Source organism: Etheostoma cragini, chromosome 14 (genome assembly GCF_013103735.1).
Source record: "Etheostoma cragini isolate CJK2018 chromosome 14, CSU_Ecrag_1.0, whole genome shotgun sequence".
Classification (NCBI taxonomy): Eukaryota; Metazoa; Chordata; class Actinopteri; order Perciformes; family Percidae; genus Etheostoma; species Etheostoma cragini.
Window position 1 is genome coordinate 18,999,696 of NC_048420.1, and position 19,149 is coordinate 19,018,844.

Below are 19,149 nucleotides of genomic sequence, written 5' to 3' on the forward strand. Positions count from 1 at the left end.
CATACTTTATTCATCTTTCTAGTGGAAATTTAGTTCACAAATACAGCTCCCAAAGTGTGTGATTTACAAATGTACTTCAGTATAAGACTGAAAAGATGCTAGCTACTGTATGTTCAAAACAACATCTTCTCCCTTTTTAAACATGGAAACGAAGTTAATAACAGCAATGAATCCATGTAGTCAATTTTATATCTCAAAACATTGCCTGTAAAAATGACACCATTCTTTGACAACAGTGTAAGTAAATGAATTAACAGCTTGCACAAATTTGGCTTTAACTGCAGAACTAATGAATCGGGTAATGTTGTACAGGTGTTCTGTCTAGCTAAGCAGGGTTGCAAAGACAAACCCAGTAGTAGCATTTGCCCATCTCTCCATCTCTAAAACGCGTTGCCATTATTAACATGTATTACGATATTTTTATTATGTTTATCAGACTCTCTTTTTGATAAGTCCGTCTTCCTTTTTCTTGTGTTTTTCTGGTGCTTTGCAGTGTAGGCAGTTGTTGCCAATGCTGGAATAGCAACATTTTCTGCAGGATCTTCCACCATTGAATCAGGCTTTCACTATCTGAAGGAACATGCACGTGCATCTGCTTTTGTGGAACGTCCTCTGTGACCTGTTTCGGGCTAGACGGAAACCAGTGCCAAGAGGAGGTGCTAAATCTAGTTTCTCTCAGACCACTTGAATTACAATATCCTGAAAGGTTGTTATGTAATGGCCAATGACGCCAACAACACTAACACTTCCTAACCCAGCTTCAATTTTTCCCCTCAAATATCAATTGGTCCTACAATTACAGTAGCTCCCACAAAAAGACAAAACTAGTCAAGTTAATGTACATTTTTAATGAAAGCTGTATCCAATGCTACTTCATTTATGTGTCAGTAATCAATTAAGCTGTAAACAAAGTATTTTTTAAAAACTTTTTAGGGAGTTGCTCACCATCAGGATGCTATTGTATAAAGATAAAACCAAATGTTGGGCGCCTGGTTAGCCCACCTGGTAGAGCGGGAATGTCATTCCTCTTCTCGTTCCCCTTTCATGTCTTTAAAATGCCCAAAATAATAATCTTAAAAAAAAATCTTACTTTTCTACATAGCTAAATATAGTCTGATACATACCTGCTGAATATGAACATAAAAATACTACAACAAAAAGCATTGGATTTCTGCACAATGTCAGCACTATGATAATTAAAAATGCAATGTTTTTGTCATATTAAAAAGATTTGTCAGGCATCAAATTCACAATTTAAAACCACAACAAAATCTTGATGCTTAAGTCACAGGCAGTGTTTTGAGTAGATGTTCTGACAGTGTGCAGGAATTCAATGCTTTATTATTTTAAATGCATTTGGCTATGAAATTGGTTTTAAAAGATCCAGAATGGACCTGTTAAGGATTTGTTAAAAAAGTAGCTGCAGAGATTTTGACTGTATACAGGGAGTGTTACAGTAAATGAGCACACGTTTATACAGCTGGAAATGGAAAAACCAGGCCAAGTTGGTAACATCACAGCTGAACGCGTCCGTGTGTGCATGTGTGCGTGCGAGACAGCCAGCCCATGTGTACAAGAGTGTGTGTGGCTCTATCATCGTCTCCTCTCTCCACCACAGACAGGTGATTAATAAACATTAAACAATTCCTCCTCTCTCAAACACACCGGAATCTGACGGGAAGAGCAGCATATGTTTGCCTGGAGGCACAGAGAGACGGAGAGCGGCCCCGCTGAGTGTCAGATAGAGGCAGAGAATAGGGGGAAAGGCGGGTGAGGGGAATGGGGAGGGGGGAGTTAGGTTACAGAGTGGGAGATGAAGGGATGGGGGGAGAATTGACACAGGAGGGTAATGAGATTGGAGGAGAGAAAGGGAGATACAGGGAGGTAGAAATGAGTGATGTTTGAGAGTGTACGAGCAGACGACACATGTATGTGCAGTCCCTGGAAAGCGGTAATTGTCTTGAGTATCTAATCCTGGTTAAATAAAGTGAAGGACTGTGCAGGGAGGTGAGAGGTGGTTGGTGGGAGAAATATGGAACAGATGGGTTGAGGGGGAACTGGGGTGTGTGTGGCTTGTTGGGCTCTGCGGGTCTCTCCGCTACCTCCGCTCTCCCAGGTACTACAGTGTTCAGGGTTGCAGCTGTGACGCCACCGTCTCCCTAGGCCCCTGATGGAGCTCTGCATGCATAGAGGGGCCCTGTTTTTTTTGAGTGGCCTCTTGGGGTGCACACAGAATGTGTATGACATGTAACATTTATAGTATTAAATTAACAGTAGAAGTGATCTTTCAAGCTACAAGACTAAGAGTTTACAGCCCCGCTAACGGCTCTGTGAGGCTGTACTTAAGCTTTCAGCTAAATGCTAACCTCATTATGCTAATATGCACAAAGTGACAATGCTAACATGTTGATAATTACCAGTGTTAGGGTTAGGGATCACCATCTTAGTTTGGCGTATTAGCATGCTAACGTTTGCTATTTTGCACAAAACCAATAGTACAACTGGGAATGATGGTAATGTCTTGAATTCTGCATGAACCATAAATTTTGGTACCAAACTTTAAGGCAATTCATGCAGTAGTTGATGGGATATTATACTTACAAATATACAAATATCAAGCTCATGGTGGTGCTAGAAGGAAAAGCCAGAGAATCATTTGGGTACATCTTCTAGGAAGCATGAATGTCTGTTCAAATTTTTGTCCAAACCCATCTAGACGATGTTGAGAATTGTCACTGGATAAGTAAAAACTTGGACCTGCTAACAGTGCTAGAAGAAAAGTCAAAAGATCACCAAAGTCATTAGGATTCATCCTCTAGGAAACATGAATGTCTGTTCAACATTTCATAACAATCCATGTTATTGTTGTTGAGATATTTTAGTCCGGACCAAAGTGCTGGACAGAGCTACATTGCCATCCCTGAAAATGAAATGCCAAACATTTACTAGTTTTGGCTGCTTTTGTCTGTTTAATATTGTGTTGTAATTGTAAATTGAATATCTTTTGGTTTTGAACTGTTAGATAACACCAGGTCACTGAATACATGACATTATGCTCTTAGAAAGTGTAATGGACATTTCACACTATTTTCTGACATTTTATAGGCTAAGCAATTAACTAAACAAATCGACACATCAATCAATAACGAAATTAAGTGTTGGTTGCAGCCCTCGCTATGACCTTCCTGTTGAAGTCACAATAGACTTTTCCTAAAGGGATCAATAAAACATAGTATTGCGACAAATGGAAAGAGGAAGCATTTACAGTAAGAGCACAATAAAAGTCCATTGTCACTGTTGGATTTAAAGTAAGTTGAAATGGGCGGTTGCATTTAAAAAGGTACCTGAAGGTGCCATTACTTTTTATTGTTCTAATAATCCAAATGAACACATAAAAGCAAAGTCATGAAACTAAGCTGATCAGGTCTTAATTCTTTAATAATATATTACATTTATGCCGTAATACAATAATAATAGCAACAGTAATAACATTAATAATAAACATACACAGAAAGTACAAAATGATTTGTGTTTTTAAGTTACCAACACCTAGTACTTCAAAATAAAAGAAACTAAATCTCCTTTAGCTGCCTTTGACTCCTCCTTACCCCGCTGTTAGAGACCCCAGAGAATTCAATTTCCCATGACCAGCCACTAAGAAGAAGTACATATGGAAGCAGTGTTTGTCCAATCAAGTAGAGTTAAAAGTCTCCCAAAGTTCAAGAGGAGCAAAGAGCAGGTTGTTGTCTCGGATATGGCTTTACGACACTTCCCAGATGAGTTCAGTCCAAAAAAAATGTGTGTGTGTGTGTGTTTGTGTGTGTGAGAGAGAAAGTGACTGATAAATGCTGGGTTCTATGACACAGATAAAGGTGACATGTTTACAAAAAAAGAGGGGGAAATAAATACAACCATGTGTAGGTACTCATCCTGAAGAGATGTTTTGTAGACGCCATCATGACACAAACCAGCTACTGAGAAAAGAGGTCCATGCGTCATGTTGAGTGAGGTGGTTGTGGACACACATTACAGTACAGATATCATCAGGATCCCTGCCTCCTTGATGAGATAGACTGCAGAGGTTTTTTTCTGGGAGGTAAAAGTCTCAGTTTTTATCCTGAAGGCGAAGGTAAAGAAGCAGAGGGGCACCGGTTAGTCTTTTCCCCACTTTTCTTTTCCTTTCTGCCTCTCATCTCATCTCATCCATCTATCAACATATCTTGTCTGTCCTCCCTCTATTTGCGGTGCTTCATCTCCTTGTCGTGGTGGCTCTTCCCTCCACCCTCTCCTTTATCCAGCATTTTGATCGCCTCCATCAAGTAGCTCTGGAAGGCAGAGAGTGCGGCGCAGATGGCGGGAGTACCGAAGCCGTGGGTGAGCAGACTGAAGTGGGTGAGGCTTCCCTGGACGCCAGGCTCCAGGCAGGGGTTGGGTCGACTGCCACCCAGAGGAGAGCGGTCCTGGGACATCATGTCCACAAACTCCTTACAGATCTCCCTGAGAAGAACAAAGACAAGACATTAGTTTGTCATTTTATGAATCTTGGATGAATGAATATATATTATAATAATAATAATATTTTAGGAGCATTTATTCTGTGTGCAGGTGCCTTGTTTCTTGATAAAGTTTTTTGCCTTTTGGCCATTGCACCTAGAACATAATTTAAGTTCATACTTTGGTTTTGGAAATCTAACCTTTGACATTGAAAGTGGGACTACAAAAAATAGAGTATTGTGAAGGTGGCTGTGGAGGTGGGCATGGTCTGCAATCAGCAGCAGTGGAGAGAGGTGGGGGATGGATCAGGAGAGCGGCGCCAGGTGAGTTTATTGTCTCAGCTGATTGTTGTTGTACTAATTAAACTCTCCCTCTATACCCAAAAGCGGGCTGGACCTTCAGATGTCTGCCAAACACCACAGAGACAGGACTGTGAGAGATTGTTTTGTTGGTTCTTTGTCAAAACGTGAGCAGCGGGCTGTGTGACTGCCAGTAGCCTGGCTGAGGGAGGAGCGTGGTTGGTAGTAAGTCAGGTGCTGTTTGTTTATGTAAACCTTTCTCACATTCTTATAAAACAGATTAAGTTTGTAATTCATAAAAGTTCTTGATATAACCAAAGCATTTACATATAGTTCTTGCTTGTTATTTTACAATAGTTAATTCTATCAGCATTTGGCATGGATTTGGAAGCACTAACTGTCCTGAATGACTCTTAAAGAGGCCCCCCAGCAATTAAGTGTTGCACTTTTTTTTAAGTTGCACGACCCACAAGAGACTGAAGCAGCATAAGACAAAATCACCTGAACTTTTACTCACCAGTGTTGTTCAAGCACCAAAAATGCTGAATCCTCCACTTCCCATAATGCAGCTTAAAAGCATTTTTTGTTCGACCCTCCCTGTCTGGTCAATGCTCACATCTTTCAAACTCCATGCCCTTTGGTTTGTAAAACATTTCTTATTTATGCTACAACTCCACGATGGAATTACTCAAGTGATGCAACTTGATAAAACTCCTGTTAGTACTCCCCATGACCGGCAAATTGACTTTGACATGTAAAACCATTGGAATGCTCCTTTAAAATGCGCAGCGGGAGGGATGAGGCACTCACTTGGTGGCGAGCAGCATACTGCGCCGTGTTGGGAGCTGGTCCGGTTCGCTCTGCCTGCACAGATACTCAGCTGTGGCTTTGGCTGGAAACTCTGTCTCACAGACATAACCAAAGTCCCGCGCCAGATGGACGGCCTCACCTGGAGGAGGAGGGGAGTGTTTCAATTAGAACAGAGCCAACTAGAACACAAAGGGATAGTCTTCTGTATTAGTTAGACAAAAAGCAGCTCTACTTCTGTCTATTTAAGAGTCAAATGTCAGTGCTCCAGTTTAGATTTCATATCAGATAATAATCCATATTTATACCCGATACACATTTAAAAGACTGCTGTAACTGCTCCGGTCAGGTCAGGTCAAGAGACAAAAATGCGGAAATTTTTCTCACTTTCACTACTCAAACAGTTCACTGCTCTTTGGCTTTGTGAAGCGGCCTTAGCTTTTTCAAATGACACCATCCATGCATGCATCCACCCATGCTATGACTTGTTTATTCCCGTCTGCTCATGCGTGGATATTTCTGTGTGTGTGTGTGTGTGTGTGTGTGTGTGTGTGTGTGTGTGTGTGTGTGTGTGTGTGTGTGTGTGTGTGTGTGTGTGTGTGTGTGTGTGTGTGTGTGTGTGTGTCCCTACCCTCCACTAGAGATGTTAGGAGAGTGACGTTGGCTGCCTTGCGTCGCCCGGCGGGCAGGTTGAGGCCAATTTTCTCCAGACGCTCTCTCAGACAGCGGCCACCATTCTTTGACTTTGCCCTGAGGGGAGACAGAGAGAGCAGTTTTAGGAGATGGTCCTTGTGTGTGTGTGTGTGTGAGTGAGTTTTGTAGTGGTGTTTTTTTGTATCCCTGTGTCTATGGCTGTGTGCATTTGTGTGTATGTGCATTTATGTAAGTGAATGTGAAGCTTAAATCTCCCTACAGTATGTTCTCTGTCAACACTGATAGTGTCTTGTATTTTTTGGTGTTTTTGGCGGGTGCTTTATTTGCTTTTGCCTGTTCTTAACCCTTTCTTTAATCTTAAATATCTAAATTTAAGAACATTTCAATATTTATTTATACATAAATGTAATACAATGTACTTATCAGTGTAGTTATCAAAAGTAAAAGTACTTGTTATTTAGAAAACAGCCTCTGTTATTGGTATATTGTTATATTTTTTATTATTGGAATATAAGGTTTCATGTATTAATGTGGAAGTAGCATTTCCCTGTTGTAGCTGGTTAAGGTGGAGCTTATTTTAATTACTTTATATAATGTTGGGTGGTGAATCTGTAAAAATGCAATGTATTTTTTTTAAACTGATCATTTACTTCATATGTTAATTCTTAATATCCAAAGTAACCAGTAACTACAGCTGTCAAATAATTGTAGCGGAGTAAAGAAGTACAAATACCTCAAAATGATAGGCAGTGATTTATTATCCGTGGGGTAGCTGTATGTCTCCTCTGAGGAGGTTTACAATATTTACTACCCTTTAGATCTTTTAATTATCTCCTCTTAAAGTATTTCAGCCGGCAACCCGAATCATAAAGTTGTTCTCTTGCCCCGAGGCGGTGGTTCATTAAACCACATTGCTTCTCTTGTGATTTAGTCCCATGACCCATTTTGGATCCTCAGCTCTGGCCCTTTAGTTCACTTAAAGCTCTCTTATTCTAAAAAGCTTTAGGAAAATGGAGTAGACCACCTTCACACCAAGAGTCCCTGTCGCGTGGTTTAAAGGTCCCATGACATGGTGCTCTTTGGATGCTTTTATACAGTACAGACCTTAGTGGTTCCCTAATACCATAGATGAAGACTCCTTCCCAAAATTCAGCCTTAGTGCAGAATGAAAGCCAGTCCCACAATCTGCTTTCCTTAGTGTGTGCCATTTCTGAGTCTGTAGCTTTTGAGGAGGAGAGAGGGGGGGGGGGCACGGTGGAGGCTGGGGGGTTTGGCCTTAACAAACTGCCACTTTCCTCGTTTGAAAGCCATGATGTCTCTCTCTCATGGGCGGGCCACAGTTTCTGGGCGGGCAAAGCAGAGAAAGGGGAGGTAACCTTGGCCCTTATGATCTCATAAGGAGCAAGATTCCAGATCGGCCCATCTGAGCTTTTATTTTCTCTGATGCAGACCAGAATACCCAGGGCTCGGTTTACACCTATCGCTATTTCTAGCCACTGGGGGACCATAGGCAGGCCGGGGGAACTCATATTAATGTTAAAAACCCTCATAAAGTGAAATTTTCATGCCATGGGACCTTTAAATTATTTTGCCTAAAATCTATACACACAAATTCAATAAGGAAGCAGTCTGATTCCTAAGCTTAAAGGTGCAATGTGCAGTATTTTCAGTTTGTCTTTGTTACATTATTTTTGTTACATTTGTAAACTTCAATGAAAAACAAGATGTTTTTGGTAGCTTCTATCTCTGCCCTGCAGTGTTGTTCATGCGACTGAGTTAAGACTACATTTTAATTCAACTCTGCATCTTGTTTTTTCTCATTCACTGGACTAAAAAGGGATACATGTTTTTTTCCTCAAACTCCATCCACAGTCTACGGGAGCCTGAAACCTCCTGAAAGCTTCTTTTGCCCTAGAAGAACAGCACAGCCTTCCTGTTTTTAGCCATAAAGAAGCACCTCTGTGCAGTAAAACAATCCGATTAAAAATGCAATATAAAGGTTAGTGGAGGCTTCCAAAAACCCTCTTTGATGGTGTTGTCTTTTGATCATTATGGTAAAGTTTGTAATCACAATTGTTGCAGTGTTAGTGAGTCTCAAGATCTGAATTACATCAGGCGCTTGGATTCCAAGTCTAGTTAACCCACTTATACATACGTACATATAAACTATGACAGTTCAACCAAAGAAATATTTTCTCTTCTCACAATGATGCATTTTAACAATGTTTAGAGGCTTAATGAGGTCAAACTCGCTAGTATAACAGCAAAGAGTTGAGAAAAGTCCGATATGGTCTGGAGTTACTAATTTAAGAGATATTTTTGTCTTTAAGTGAAGGCTTGGAGTTAAAAAAGCAAGCTCTTAAAAACTATATCACACCCTCTTCATTCCCCATGTTCCTCTCACCTGCGCAGGACTCCACCCAGCAGAGAGGCGTTGAGGCACTCAGGTGGAGAGAGGCGTCGCTGCACCTCCCCGACAGTCACCTTGTACTTGGAGGTGGAGCTGAGAAGCGAGAGGCGACCCGGGACCGAACAGAAGACCTCGGCTGGGTTGGACACGGCTCCCATACCGAGACCCTCCTTACCGAGGGACAAGATTGAAAGGGATGACCCGTTTAGCTTGGACGGGATGGGAACTAGGAGAGAAATAAAAGAGGTAAAAAAGAAAAAAAGAAAGTTCAGACTTTTTTGCATGCAAACTTTACATGTTTTAGGCTCTTTACATTATTTGTGTCAAACAAAAATTTGAAAATCAAAGCTGCAAAAAGTTTACCAGTGACAAAAACGAGATGCAAAGGGGAATCATCAATCTTAACATATGTCGTCTGCAAAGACAATCGTTTTGTGTGAATGACAGTGTGACAGCATGCTCCTCCTCTCCTGATTAATCTATTCAGTGTGATGTTCTCCCCTGCGTCGGCAGCTCTAATTCTGGAGAGCTGCTTGTTGATTCTGTTGTTTAAACTGCAGGTGGTTGTGTTTTAACTCCGCATTCTTAAATAGCTTTATTTCTCACTTTCAAGAGCTCTATTCACACTCACTTTTCTGCACTTTGGTAAACCTTTGGGATGTGTTTTTCTGTATGTCTGGTTTGAGAGGAGGAGGGGGCTCGAAGCCAATCGCCTGAAGACTTTTCCAACCACTTTAGGAGTTTAAGAGCAACAGGGCCTTTTTTAAGAAGCATCACCTTGAATTGTTAGTTAGACAGAATACCTGTTGCAGCACTGATATTACAAGGTCTTTCACTTACTAATAATGATTTCTGTTGGCATTTAGACCAAAGTCTGTTTGGCTTTTCAACCTTTGTTATGTCTTCTTTTAATGGGGATAATTTGTGTTGATGGAATTATCTTTGGAGTCTTAATCTTAAATCCTAAATTAACTGAATCTGCAGTAGTGTTGGCAGAAATCCTCTGAATTGAGAGGATTGAAAGGAAGCAACCCCTTTGTGTCTGTCTGTCTGTCTGTCTGTCTGTGTGTGCGTGTGCATGTGTGTCAGTGTCATGCCTCTAATCTGTTGTTTATGTTTCTGGTTGTGTGTAGTGTTTAAATGCTTACACCTCCTTCAGAAAGAAACACCATTGCCTTTTTATGTATATTTTAGTGAATCCAAAGCAGTTTACAATGAACTGTCAAAAACTGTATTCATGCATTCATCTGGAAACTTGTTGTAGATAAATGTGTGTTGATCTACTTCTATACTTATGAGGACCACAATTTCTAGCAAGGATAGAAAGGATAAATAGAGCTCTACCTCATTGGTTTATGGGGCTGTTTTTGGACTTCATTTCTGGGCTCATAGTCATCCAAAAGATTTTTCATTCACCTCTAGTGATCCCTAGCCAAGCAGATGCATTTGTTTTTTGTGCCTAGGTTTTGAAATACTGATGTTTTCTGCCTTCACCCCAATAAAAAGGAATTAAAAAAAATGTATTTCTAAAAATATTGATTTCTGAAAAATGGCTGAGGAAATAGTACTAATAAAAAACTGTTAAAAAAACTGAGTTTATTGGTAAACAGTATTCACAACAATGACTAGCTGTTGCATATTTTGAATGGGAGGTTTTAATGCTGTGAGGACCTCAAAATAAAATCCCATTCAGTGTTGTGGAGGCAGAAAACTGGACAACCTAAACAAATGAAACCAAACCTATCAGCATGAGTGGACACCACAAAAGCTAAGAAAGATAAATAGTATGTGTCTTAAAAGGAAATTTAATGTGTTTATTAATAAGTCGACAGTAGAGAGATAACAGAAATCGAGAGGAGAGAAATGTGCAATGACATGAAACAAAGTCCCCCACCCTGAAACATGTTTTTCTTGTAATTTGGGAGAAACAGCCCTTTAAGGTGAGCTAGGAAATTAATGAAGTCAATAAAGGTGTTTGTAAGAATGAGCGACATGAACCTACAATGTCAACATTCTTATTTGAACTGTCTGTCTCTCTCTCTCTCTCTCTCTCTCTCTCTCTGTAGTCTCTCAAATCCCGATGGCTCTGCAATTTTCCTTTCTCTCTCTCCTTTTAAAAGAAATAAATCTGGATAACTGTACAGTGAAACGTGGGATCTCCCCTTGCACTCTTTGGGTGGAGGGTGGCCTCGTTACAACGCCCTGCTGTGCAATGCAGACTGAAAGAATCTCTTAAAATCCTCTCATTCACAAGCAGCTGATCAGCCAGCCGGCAAGGCCACAGAGCAGCAGAGTTTCCTCTCAAGCTCTCTCTCTTTCTCCTTTGTCATTTTACTGCCCCTCCCTCTCTTTCTTTCTTTCTGTTATCATCTTTGACTCTCTCTGCTGTGCCTCCCACTCTTTATCTCCCCCCTTTTTCCGTGTCTTTTTTTCCTATATTCTTTCACGTTCTCTTCTCCCTATTGGATTTTCTTATTCATGAGGGCTTTAGGTTTGCTCTACTATCTGCTATTCTGTAAGTGCTTGACGGTGAAAGTCTCGCTGTGGTAATTGATCAATTCTAAGCGTTTGGCAAACAAGTGGAATCACTGTCACTTAATCAAATGACTGCTGGTTTTGCAGTTTGAGTTGAGCTAGATATTCGTACTATGTGCCTCCTCTTCCTCAGGGACCTGATTTGGAGAATTAAATCCATGTCTTAAAAAACGTAATGGCAATGAGAGGTTCAGGTCAGCAAGGGGTTTGGATATTTAGAATTAAGATGCCTAAATGTATTCAAAATGTGAATGGATAATGTACAAAATGCACATTTGTTCGTTATTTCTAAAATAAGCAAAAGCACATTACATGTTATGCTGTCATTCAGTTTGTAACACACTAGGTGTCATCTTTAGCATGGTTTCAGAGCAAACGTTCAAATTTTTTTGTTGCTGCAGCACTACACACCCAAACAGGCCCGTCTATCATATCAGGCAAGGATTTCACAGAATTACGCTCCACCAGCAACAAATCCAACATGATTTTTCTAATCGTGCCCCTGTGTTTCCTGCAACTCAGAGTCGTAATATTAGAGTGATACTCTGCAAATGTCCCCACAACTCCTCTTTTATCATGTTCCCCTCAGTTTTCTTCTTTGCCCCACTTCTCCCCACCTCATCATTCTAATCCCTCTCTCTCTCTCTCTCTCTCTCTCTCTCTCTCTCTCTCTCTCTCTCTCTCTCTCTCTCTCTCTCTCTCTCTCTCTCTCTCTCTCTCTCTCTCTCTCTCTCTCTCATATGACCATGAACAGTTCATTAAGAATGTGTGCCTTTGGGGTGAAGTCTGCAGCTGAGTATTAGAGGACTTCTTGACTTCAAATGAAATAGCAAAACAGAATTATTTATAGTGTGTGTGTGTGTGTGTGTGTGTGTGTGTGTGTCAGCGATAGAGAGAGAAAGAGAGAGAGCCTGGTGTTGCTCCTAAACACAAAACCCCCTTCAGCATGTATAGCACAATTATATAGGTGCACACTTAGACAGACACACACACACTTAGAGACACACACACACACAGACACACACACTTAGACACACACACACACACACACACACACAGCTCTCCCACCTCTTACCTTTTTTAATGACAGAGTGGTCGAGGATGCCCAGGGCTGATCCTTCCTCCATTCCCTGTGTCAGACAGACAGACAGTCACTATCATTTATCCACCGGCCTCAGACCCAAAATGCACATTTATATACACACTAAAATACACGCTCACACACAGCTTTTCTCTCTCAGGCCAAACAAGATGGACTGTCCAACGTTAGGTTTTCCCTCGCAGCACATATGAACAACTATCTATATCTGAGTAAATAAAAAAATATATTAGGCTACTCTTATTTGATTTAGTTTATTTGTGCAGATGGAAAGCAGGACCGATGGTAAATGGAAGTTTTGACTGATGATTTTACATTTTAAACAGTTTGTTCATATTATTACACAGCTTGCCATTTAATGTTTAAATTTGTAGAATCATATAAACATTTGTGTTATTTCCGAGTTTATTGGTGGGTTAATAAATCATTCATTTGGACAAGAAAAGCTGCCTCTTATAATTTTCAAATAACACAAATCTTATATTTATTAAAATTACAATTAAAGAAATACCATCATTATTTAAACTGTTACGTTTGTATTAATGTTATGTTTTGCGTAGAAATGTAATAATTTCCAATATGTCAAAAACATTTAAAAAAAGAAATTTCTTTCACTATGCTTAGGTAAACGTTACATGTGAATAAAGAAAATATGCTTTAATATTAAACAGAAACAGCCACCGCAGTTCACCGATTCAAAAATGTAATTAAAGCATTTTCAGATGATTTGATCTTTTCATTCACTGAGGATGAAATTGTCTTGCTGTGCGATTCTCGGATGTTTCCTTTGTGGTGTATTTATAAGAGGATTCAAACGCGAAGGATATAATCCATTAATCAAATAAAGGTCCTTGTCAAGTGGGAGCGTTTAACAGTAACATGCCCGGGTTGACTCCTTGCCTGGCGCTCCTCTCTAACGTTTCTTTTCTATTAATGACCGTGCACATCAATTGGTCTCGGTGTGTTTTTCTGCGACGAGGCAACAAACAGCGTCTGCAGCTGCACCTGCTGCAGGGAAGCTGACTGCTCAATAAACCATAGAAACTATTCTTCTCCCAAAAAACCTGCAGAAAGCAAAAGGCTGCACAATCAATTTGTCTTTGAGCGAAACTTCGGATACTGCATGAAAACCCTGACCAATAACAAGACGGGCAAATGTCCCCCCCCAAAAAAGTATTTTTTATAGATCTAAAATCTTAAAAACTCAGAAAAATATTTATTATTTTCATTCAGTCAACACAAATCATACTACTTCCTCCTATTGTAATCCCATATATAAAGTAGGATTCTTTTCATTAAACTCATTTTTTTATGAAACACGTGTCTGGCTCATAAATTCTTAAAAATACGTATTCAACCAACAGGCCATCAACAATTCACACTTGACAAAATAGAGGATCGTTGTCTAATTTAGTTTTCTTCATTCATATTTGTTCATGTAAATATAATCAAATTTTGAAGAGAAAATAAAACATTTCTAATATTGTTGCAGAAATTTCAGGGCTGACCTCTCACTTCAACAGAAGCCTAGGAATTGCAAAGTTTTCCTTCTTTTTTGGATATCAGACAACAAAACTGCTCTTGTGATTTTTTTAAATGGTAAATTCAGATAAAATAACATACAGTTCTCCAGTAGTTAAAAAAAAAAATAACAGGTTAAACATTCAAAATTTATGAAATTATCAATAACATGTAGCAGTCGTTAATTAAATGTGTTTACTTAAAATATATTTGATTAATGTGTGCTATATTCATCATGATGTGTGGCTTTTGAAGGAAATGGGAGATAAATTGCCTTAAGGGCCACTTGCAAACAACCACGTCTTTTTTTTTTTAAGTATTAGAGAAATGTTTGCACTTATTTTCTATGGCATTAGGTTAATATAACGGCATTGGAATAGAGAAACATAAAGAGTCAAAAAAGCTCAGATGAGATTTTGTTTAATAGAACTCATGTTTGTGCGCACTGATTGGATACCAAGTGACTTTTACGCACGGTCTTCCCAGAACGCAGCGCCAACGATACCGCAACTAAAGGATGGAAAGCCAAAATAAATACATAAATAAAGTCACCTGAATATCGTCCAGGCCGTGATGTCCCAGTTGCATCCCGAGAGGACCGTCCCCGAGAGCGGCAGCACCTTCTCCGAGACCGTGCAGCAGCCGAGGGACAGCTGCATATTCCCGCCGGGGGTCGAGGCTCAGAGCCCGATGCGACTGTGAAAGGAGTCCCCCGTCGTCGGAGCGCGACCTCTGCGAGTGCCATGCCACTTGCTGATGCTGATGGATGGAGTTGATGGAGGTGTAGGGGTCTGACAGGTGGGAATATGAGTCCTGGCTTTGGGAGTATGGCAGGGAGGACTGGGGATAAGGGGGAGGGAAGTACGGAGGCTGGAAGTCAGAGGCCGGAGTGTGGCAGAGCGGGGGAGCCGAGGAGTAAGCGGCCTGGTTCAGGGAGGACAGCTGGGAGAGTCGCCCGCTCGGCGAGGAGCCGCTTAGTCCGTCTGCCCGGTCCTGCAGAAAATGTATAAGTTTACTTCATATCGGGAGCTCAAAGTCTGAATCAAACTGTTATCCCAAGGGTGCAACACTACACTGACTATTTCATCAAATGTTAGATTTCAAAAGTTATAAGCTCCGGGAAATATAGTAATTATTTAAAAAACTAAAAGAACAAATCAGAAACTAAAAATATATGAAGACGAGTTAAATATAAAACAAAACAGCAATAACCCACGAATAAATGTATTTCTATTTTTTATTAGATGGTTGGAAATAGCAGCAGTGCTTGAAGTGATGCGCACCGGCAGAAGACGCCTTTGGCATCGCTGCTGAACAGTGTCAGGAAGGTCACGGCCACCAAGAAACTGCATAAAGGACAGGTAATGCACAACAATACCCTGCTCCGGGAGGGGGGTTACATCTGTAAATAATCTGTCATAGTGTCAACAAAACCACATTGACCCCACAAGTGAAAATGAAAGAGGTTTATTCAGACTGACAAGATGTAGAAAACTTAATGGGATCTTAATGTGACTTTAGAAGTGTATTCCCTCATGTAACAGAATGCATGTGTAAAAACATGTAATCCACTAGCCTACATTTCTGCTAGAACGCATCCTGTTAAAATTGGATTTTTTAAAGCTGGGTCACCCAGATCAATGCTGTTATTGTGGAACAATGTCCATTATCTGCCAGGCAGAGAGGCCCGCTGCCAGGTTAAAGCACACATATATTTGTCATCACCCACACTTCAAAAGTTGTGTGTCCATCATTTTAGTCTAACAAAGTGTATAGTTAAGGTTGTAAAACGCAATAACACTCCTCCAGACAGATGGACTACTACTCTGTCTCGACATGTCACAGTTTGTGCAGCGAGTGGACATTTCACTGTCAGTCGGTCTCACTGGCTGTGACACTGTGCAGACAAAGACCATCTCCGCGAACATATGCGCGGCGCCGCAACACTAAACTCCGTGTCAGAAAGGCTCATTGGGAAGTACGGACACTTGACCCTTATGATTCTACTGGAGAGCAAAGAACACCGTTTAAAAAAAAAGTGTATTCACTTGTCGGCCAAAAAAAAAAAATTAGGATCATAAGCAGATACTGTGCAAGCTGACAGTTGATATCACACGTTTAAAAATGCAACACGTAAATCATAAAGTATTTCTTTAAACCTAATTTACCCGAAAATTAATGATAGCACATTGTGCGCATCTTTCAGACTCAGTCTACTGACACTCGGAGAGAAAATAAACTCTTTCTCTTAAATTGAGTAATGAACAGACACCAGCAGTCCAAATAGCGTAAAAACACTAGTCTCTATTAAACTCACCATAGCCGAATAGGTGTGGATTAACATCTGGACTTCTCTGAATTCACCCAAATTTAAAATTCAACAGGGTGCGCAGGTTTCCAACGACTGAAAGATGTCACCAAATGCTCCGGTATGTACTCCAGGCTGTTTTTAACGGTCCATTAAATTCAAAGGTGTTATTTACTTTTCCTTCTCTCTGTTTAACGGATGTCTTTACGCGCAGATGAAAAGCTGCTGTCAGAAACACACACACACGCGCACAACACACACAGAGTCCTACAGACTCTCCATGAGCGCACTACTTATAGGTTTTGCGCGCACCCGGCAGAATGAGGGGAGGGGTCGTCAGGGTCTCTTTCTCTTAAAGAGATATATTCATTCAATTATCCTGCGTTAATTCACACACACACACTGTACTTTTACATTCATTGTTTGTTAGGTTTAAAAATAAAAGGTACTCAATCATATTCTAGACTTTGCGCACCCAGAAAGATTTTACAATTTCCTCTATGTTTATTCAAGAAGCATCTCAACAAAAATCCTTTAAACAAGAAAATCATATTCTCACATTTTTAACGTCCAGGTGAAGACTACAGTCGCGGATATCATGGTCTCTCTAGTTACAAGCTTAGGATTTTTATCAGCTTTACACTTCAAATAAATCAAATTTCTCCAAATATTTTCCTCATCTTCTTTTAAAAACAAGCCTACGGGCCCAACATGTGCAACTTTTTACACAATGAGGATAGACATTACAGACCTAAAGTTGCTAAAAGATACAAGTGTACCAATGAAAACAGAAGAAAAAAAAAGTACCTGCAGAACGTCAGTTTTGGTTCTGGATTTCCAGAGCATGGTGGTGCCGGGGGCTATCAGTCTGGTTGTCAAGCTGCAGCGGAGGGGTTAATGTGACGCGGTGGATGGAGAGGAGACCGGCTGAAGGTACAGAGAGGAGTGAGTTAGTTTGAGAGATGATGCAGGAGTTTGTATGGATGGGTGTTGGGGAGGGGGGTAAAAAGAAGAAAAGGGCGGGAGGTGACAGGAGTCGCAGGGGGGTAACTAAAAACTTTTCACGGTTTGTGCCTGGACCACTATAGGATCAGGGATGAAATGTTGAAGATGGCGATAATCACAAAACATGAATCACCGAGGCTTTTCATTTTTTTGATGTAGGTCACCATTAAGATATTCTAAACTGAGAAATATAGTTATCCACATACCTGCAAAACAATACACATGAACTTATATTTCATATTTTATTGAGATGAGTTACTTTTCTACAACGTTTTTAACGAAAGTACTGTTTGTAACAGAATACACACATACTTTTTTTTTTATTACTTTATAATGCTTTCTCTAACATTTCTCTGCGTAAAAAAACTAGTTGTTTTTCCTAAATCTAAATCAGGAAGCAGAGTTGGGGGAGGGACTTAAACAAGAAAAAAATGAGAAAAAAAACACTTCAAAGTTATACACTTACATCTCCCTCTACAAATTGTACAGAGGTGGAGTGTGTCCAGAACCTCAAGCCACATTATATCCAAACGAGTCTCAATGCGCCATCTTGTGGTAGTTCATAGGAAAGAGGACTCTTAGATCAACTACAGGAACCCTTCTCCACCTTAACAGGAGCCAGCTGTGACATCCTGGTTTGTTAGCTTTGATCACTTTTATCATATGTATTTATGTATACAAAACTGGGTAAGAACTTCAGGCCAGAGTAGCAGTCTTGTTATTTAATACCTGGACTCGACTTAAAAACAAACAACATTTTTAACAAAATAGCTCTTTATTAAAGATGTTAGCATTTCACAATTGACATGTAAGACACTGTGTCTTTTCAGAACACATCTGTCTAAACATTTGCATTACATTACAGAAAAGATGTGTTCATAAGTTTCAGTGCAAGCTCACTTGCAAATATCACAACACCAGCAGCATCGTGGGCCTTTCATCTCTTCCTTACAAAAAAGTATGGGGCAACAGGAATTTGTATAATGTCAGATTGGTACAAGTAATAAACACACGTTTGGCTTCAGTAACGGCTCTCCTTTATTACTTCATTTTTGAAAATTACTCCATTAACAGAGCACATTGTCAGCAGCAGTTTGGTTTCACTTCACTCCCACTGACTTCTTCAGGTTCCTCATACAGATCAAAGCTCCTTTATCATTTTTCATCATGTCTCCAATCTCCACTTTACAGACTGGGCACTGGTCTGCCATGGCGCACAGTGCTTCCTCTAGCGCCTCCTGTGTGTGCTTGTCAGGTAGTGCGCTACACTGACTCAGCATGATAAGTGTGTGTTTGAGCCAACCTTCCTCTCTGACCAGGGTGGCAATCCAGGGCTGGGCGCGAGCGCAGCCTCCCAGAGCCTGCAGACACAACCTCCAGAGCTCTGCAGCCTCGTCCCAACTCTCCTCCCAGCTGAGGCTCACCTTAACCGGACCGGGGCTGGCGCTAGAGTCCAGGGCGCTGCGCAGGAACCGGAGAGCTGTAGAGAAGAGTCGCCTCTGGCTGGCTTCAACTGAGCCTGGAAAATAAAAAAGTAAGGAAGAAAAACACAGGTGTAAATAATGAAATGAATACTGGCTGAATTCCATGTAGCTGCTTCTATTTCAAAGTCCTGGTGCTGTGGTAGCTCACTGGCTCACTGCCACAGGGCCCACTGGGACATTTGAAGAGAACAAAGCCATTGTTAATGTTACTGCTAATGCCTGTGATGTCATAATGTCTGCTGTGAAAAGGGCTTAAATACAAATACAAGCACTAAAACAAAATTGTAGGTTTGCTGTAGTCCACTGTGGAATTACAATAACATTTAAATACAGACACACAAACTGCACGGAGGGTATTGTTGCATGTAATTAATCACTGGCAAGAGTTAATGTTGAACACAACTGGAAAACAAATGGGTACAAAGTGGCGGTTGGGTTGGCTCAGTTGGTAGAGCAGGCACACACATGCATGAGAGGTTTACGCCTCAACGCAGAGGTCCAAGGTTTGAGTACGACCTATGACAAATTCCTGC

The 19,149-nt window shown here is 40.6% G+C and overlaps 2 protein-coding genes across 3 annotated transcripts in view; both read right to left on the bottom strand.

Annotated features, from left to right (window-relative positions):
* Positions 1-2,998: 2,998 nt before the first annotated feature.
* tfap2e (transcription factor AP-2 epsilon) lies at positions 2,999-17,220 on the bottom strand. 2 transcript variants are annotated; one of them, XM_034891510.1, is made up of 7 exons: positions 16,935-17,220; positions 14,372-14,812; positions 12,275-12,329; positions 8,659-8,890; positions 6,232-6,350; positions 5,604-5,742; positions 2,999-4,497 (listed from the first exon to the last, which is right to left on the bottom strand). In XM_034891510.1, exons 1-7 carry the CDS (start codon positions 16,971-16,973, stop codon positions 4,236-4,238), a joined length of 1,287 nt encoding a protein of 428 aa, XP_034747401.1. In that variant the 5' UTR covers positions 16,974-17,220; the 3' UTR covers positions 2,999-4,235. The 2 variants fall into 2 exon arrangements, with proteins under 2 accessions (XP_034747401.1, XP_034747402.1); XM_034891511.1 differs by lacking the exon at positions 16,935-17,220 and adding an exon at positions 16,137-16,393 and having other exon boundaries at positions 3,001-4,497.
* Positions 17,221-17,888: 668 nt separating this feature from the next.
* The window catches only part of ncdn (neurochondrin), a 5,585-nt gene continuing 4,324 nt past the window's right edge, over positions 17,889-19,149 (bottom strand). Inside the window, exon 8 of the mRNA XM_034891509.1 lies at positions 17,889-18,651. Within this exon, the coding sequence (XP_034747400.1) occupies positions 18,233-18,651 (419 nt within the window). The 3' untranslated portion in view covers positions 17,889-18,232. The remainder of the gene's footprint in view (positions 18,652-19,149) is intronic.

Coding starts and splice junctions, on each gene's coding strand:
- tfap2e (XM_034891510.1), bottom strand. CDS start 16,973: ATGCTCTGGAAATCCAGAACCAAAACTGACGTTCTGCAG. Junction 14,813..16,934: donor CCAAAACTGACGTTCTGCAG/GTACTTTTTTTT, acceptor CATTTTCTGCAG/GACCGGGCAGACGGACTAAG. Junction 4,498..5,603: donor AGTATGCTGCTCGCCACCAA/GTGAGTGCCTCA, acceptor TGTTCTTCTCAG/GGAGATCTGTAAGGAGTTTG.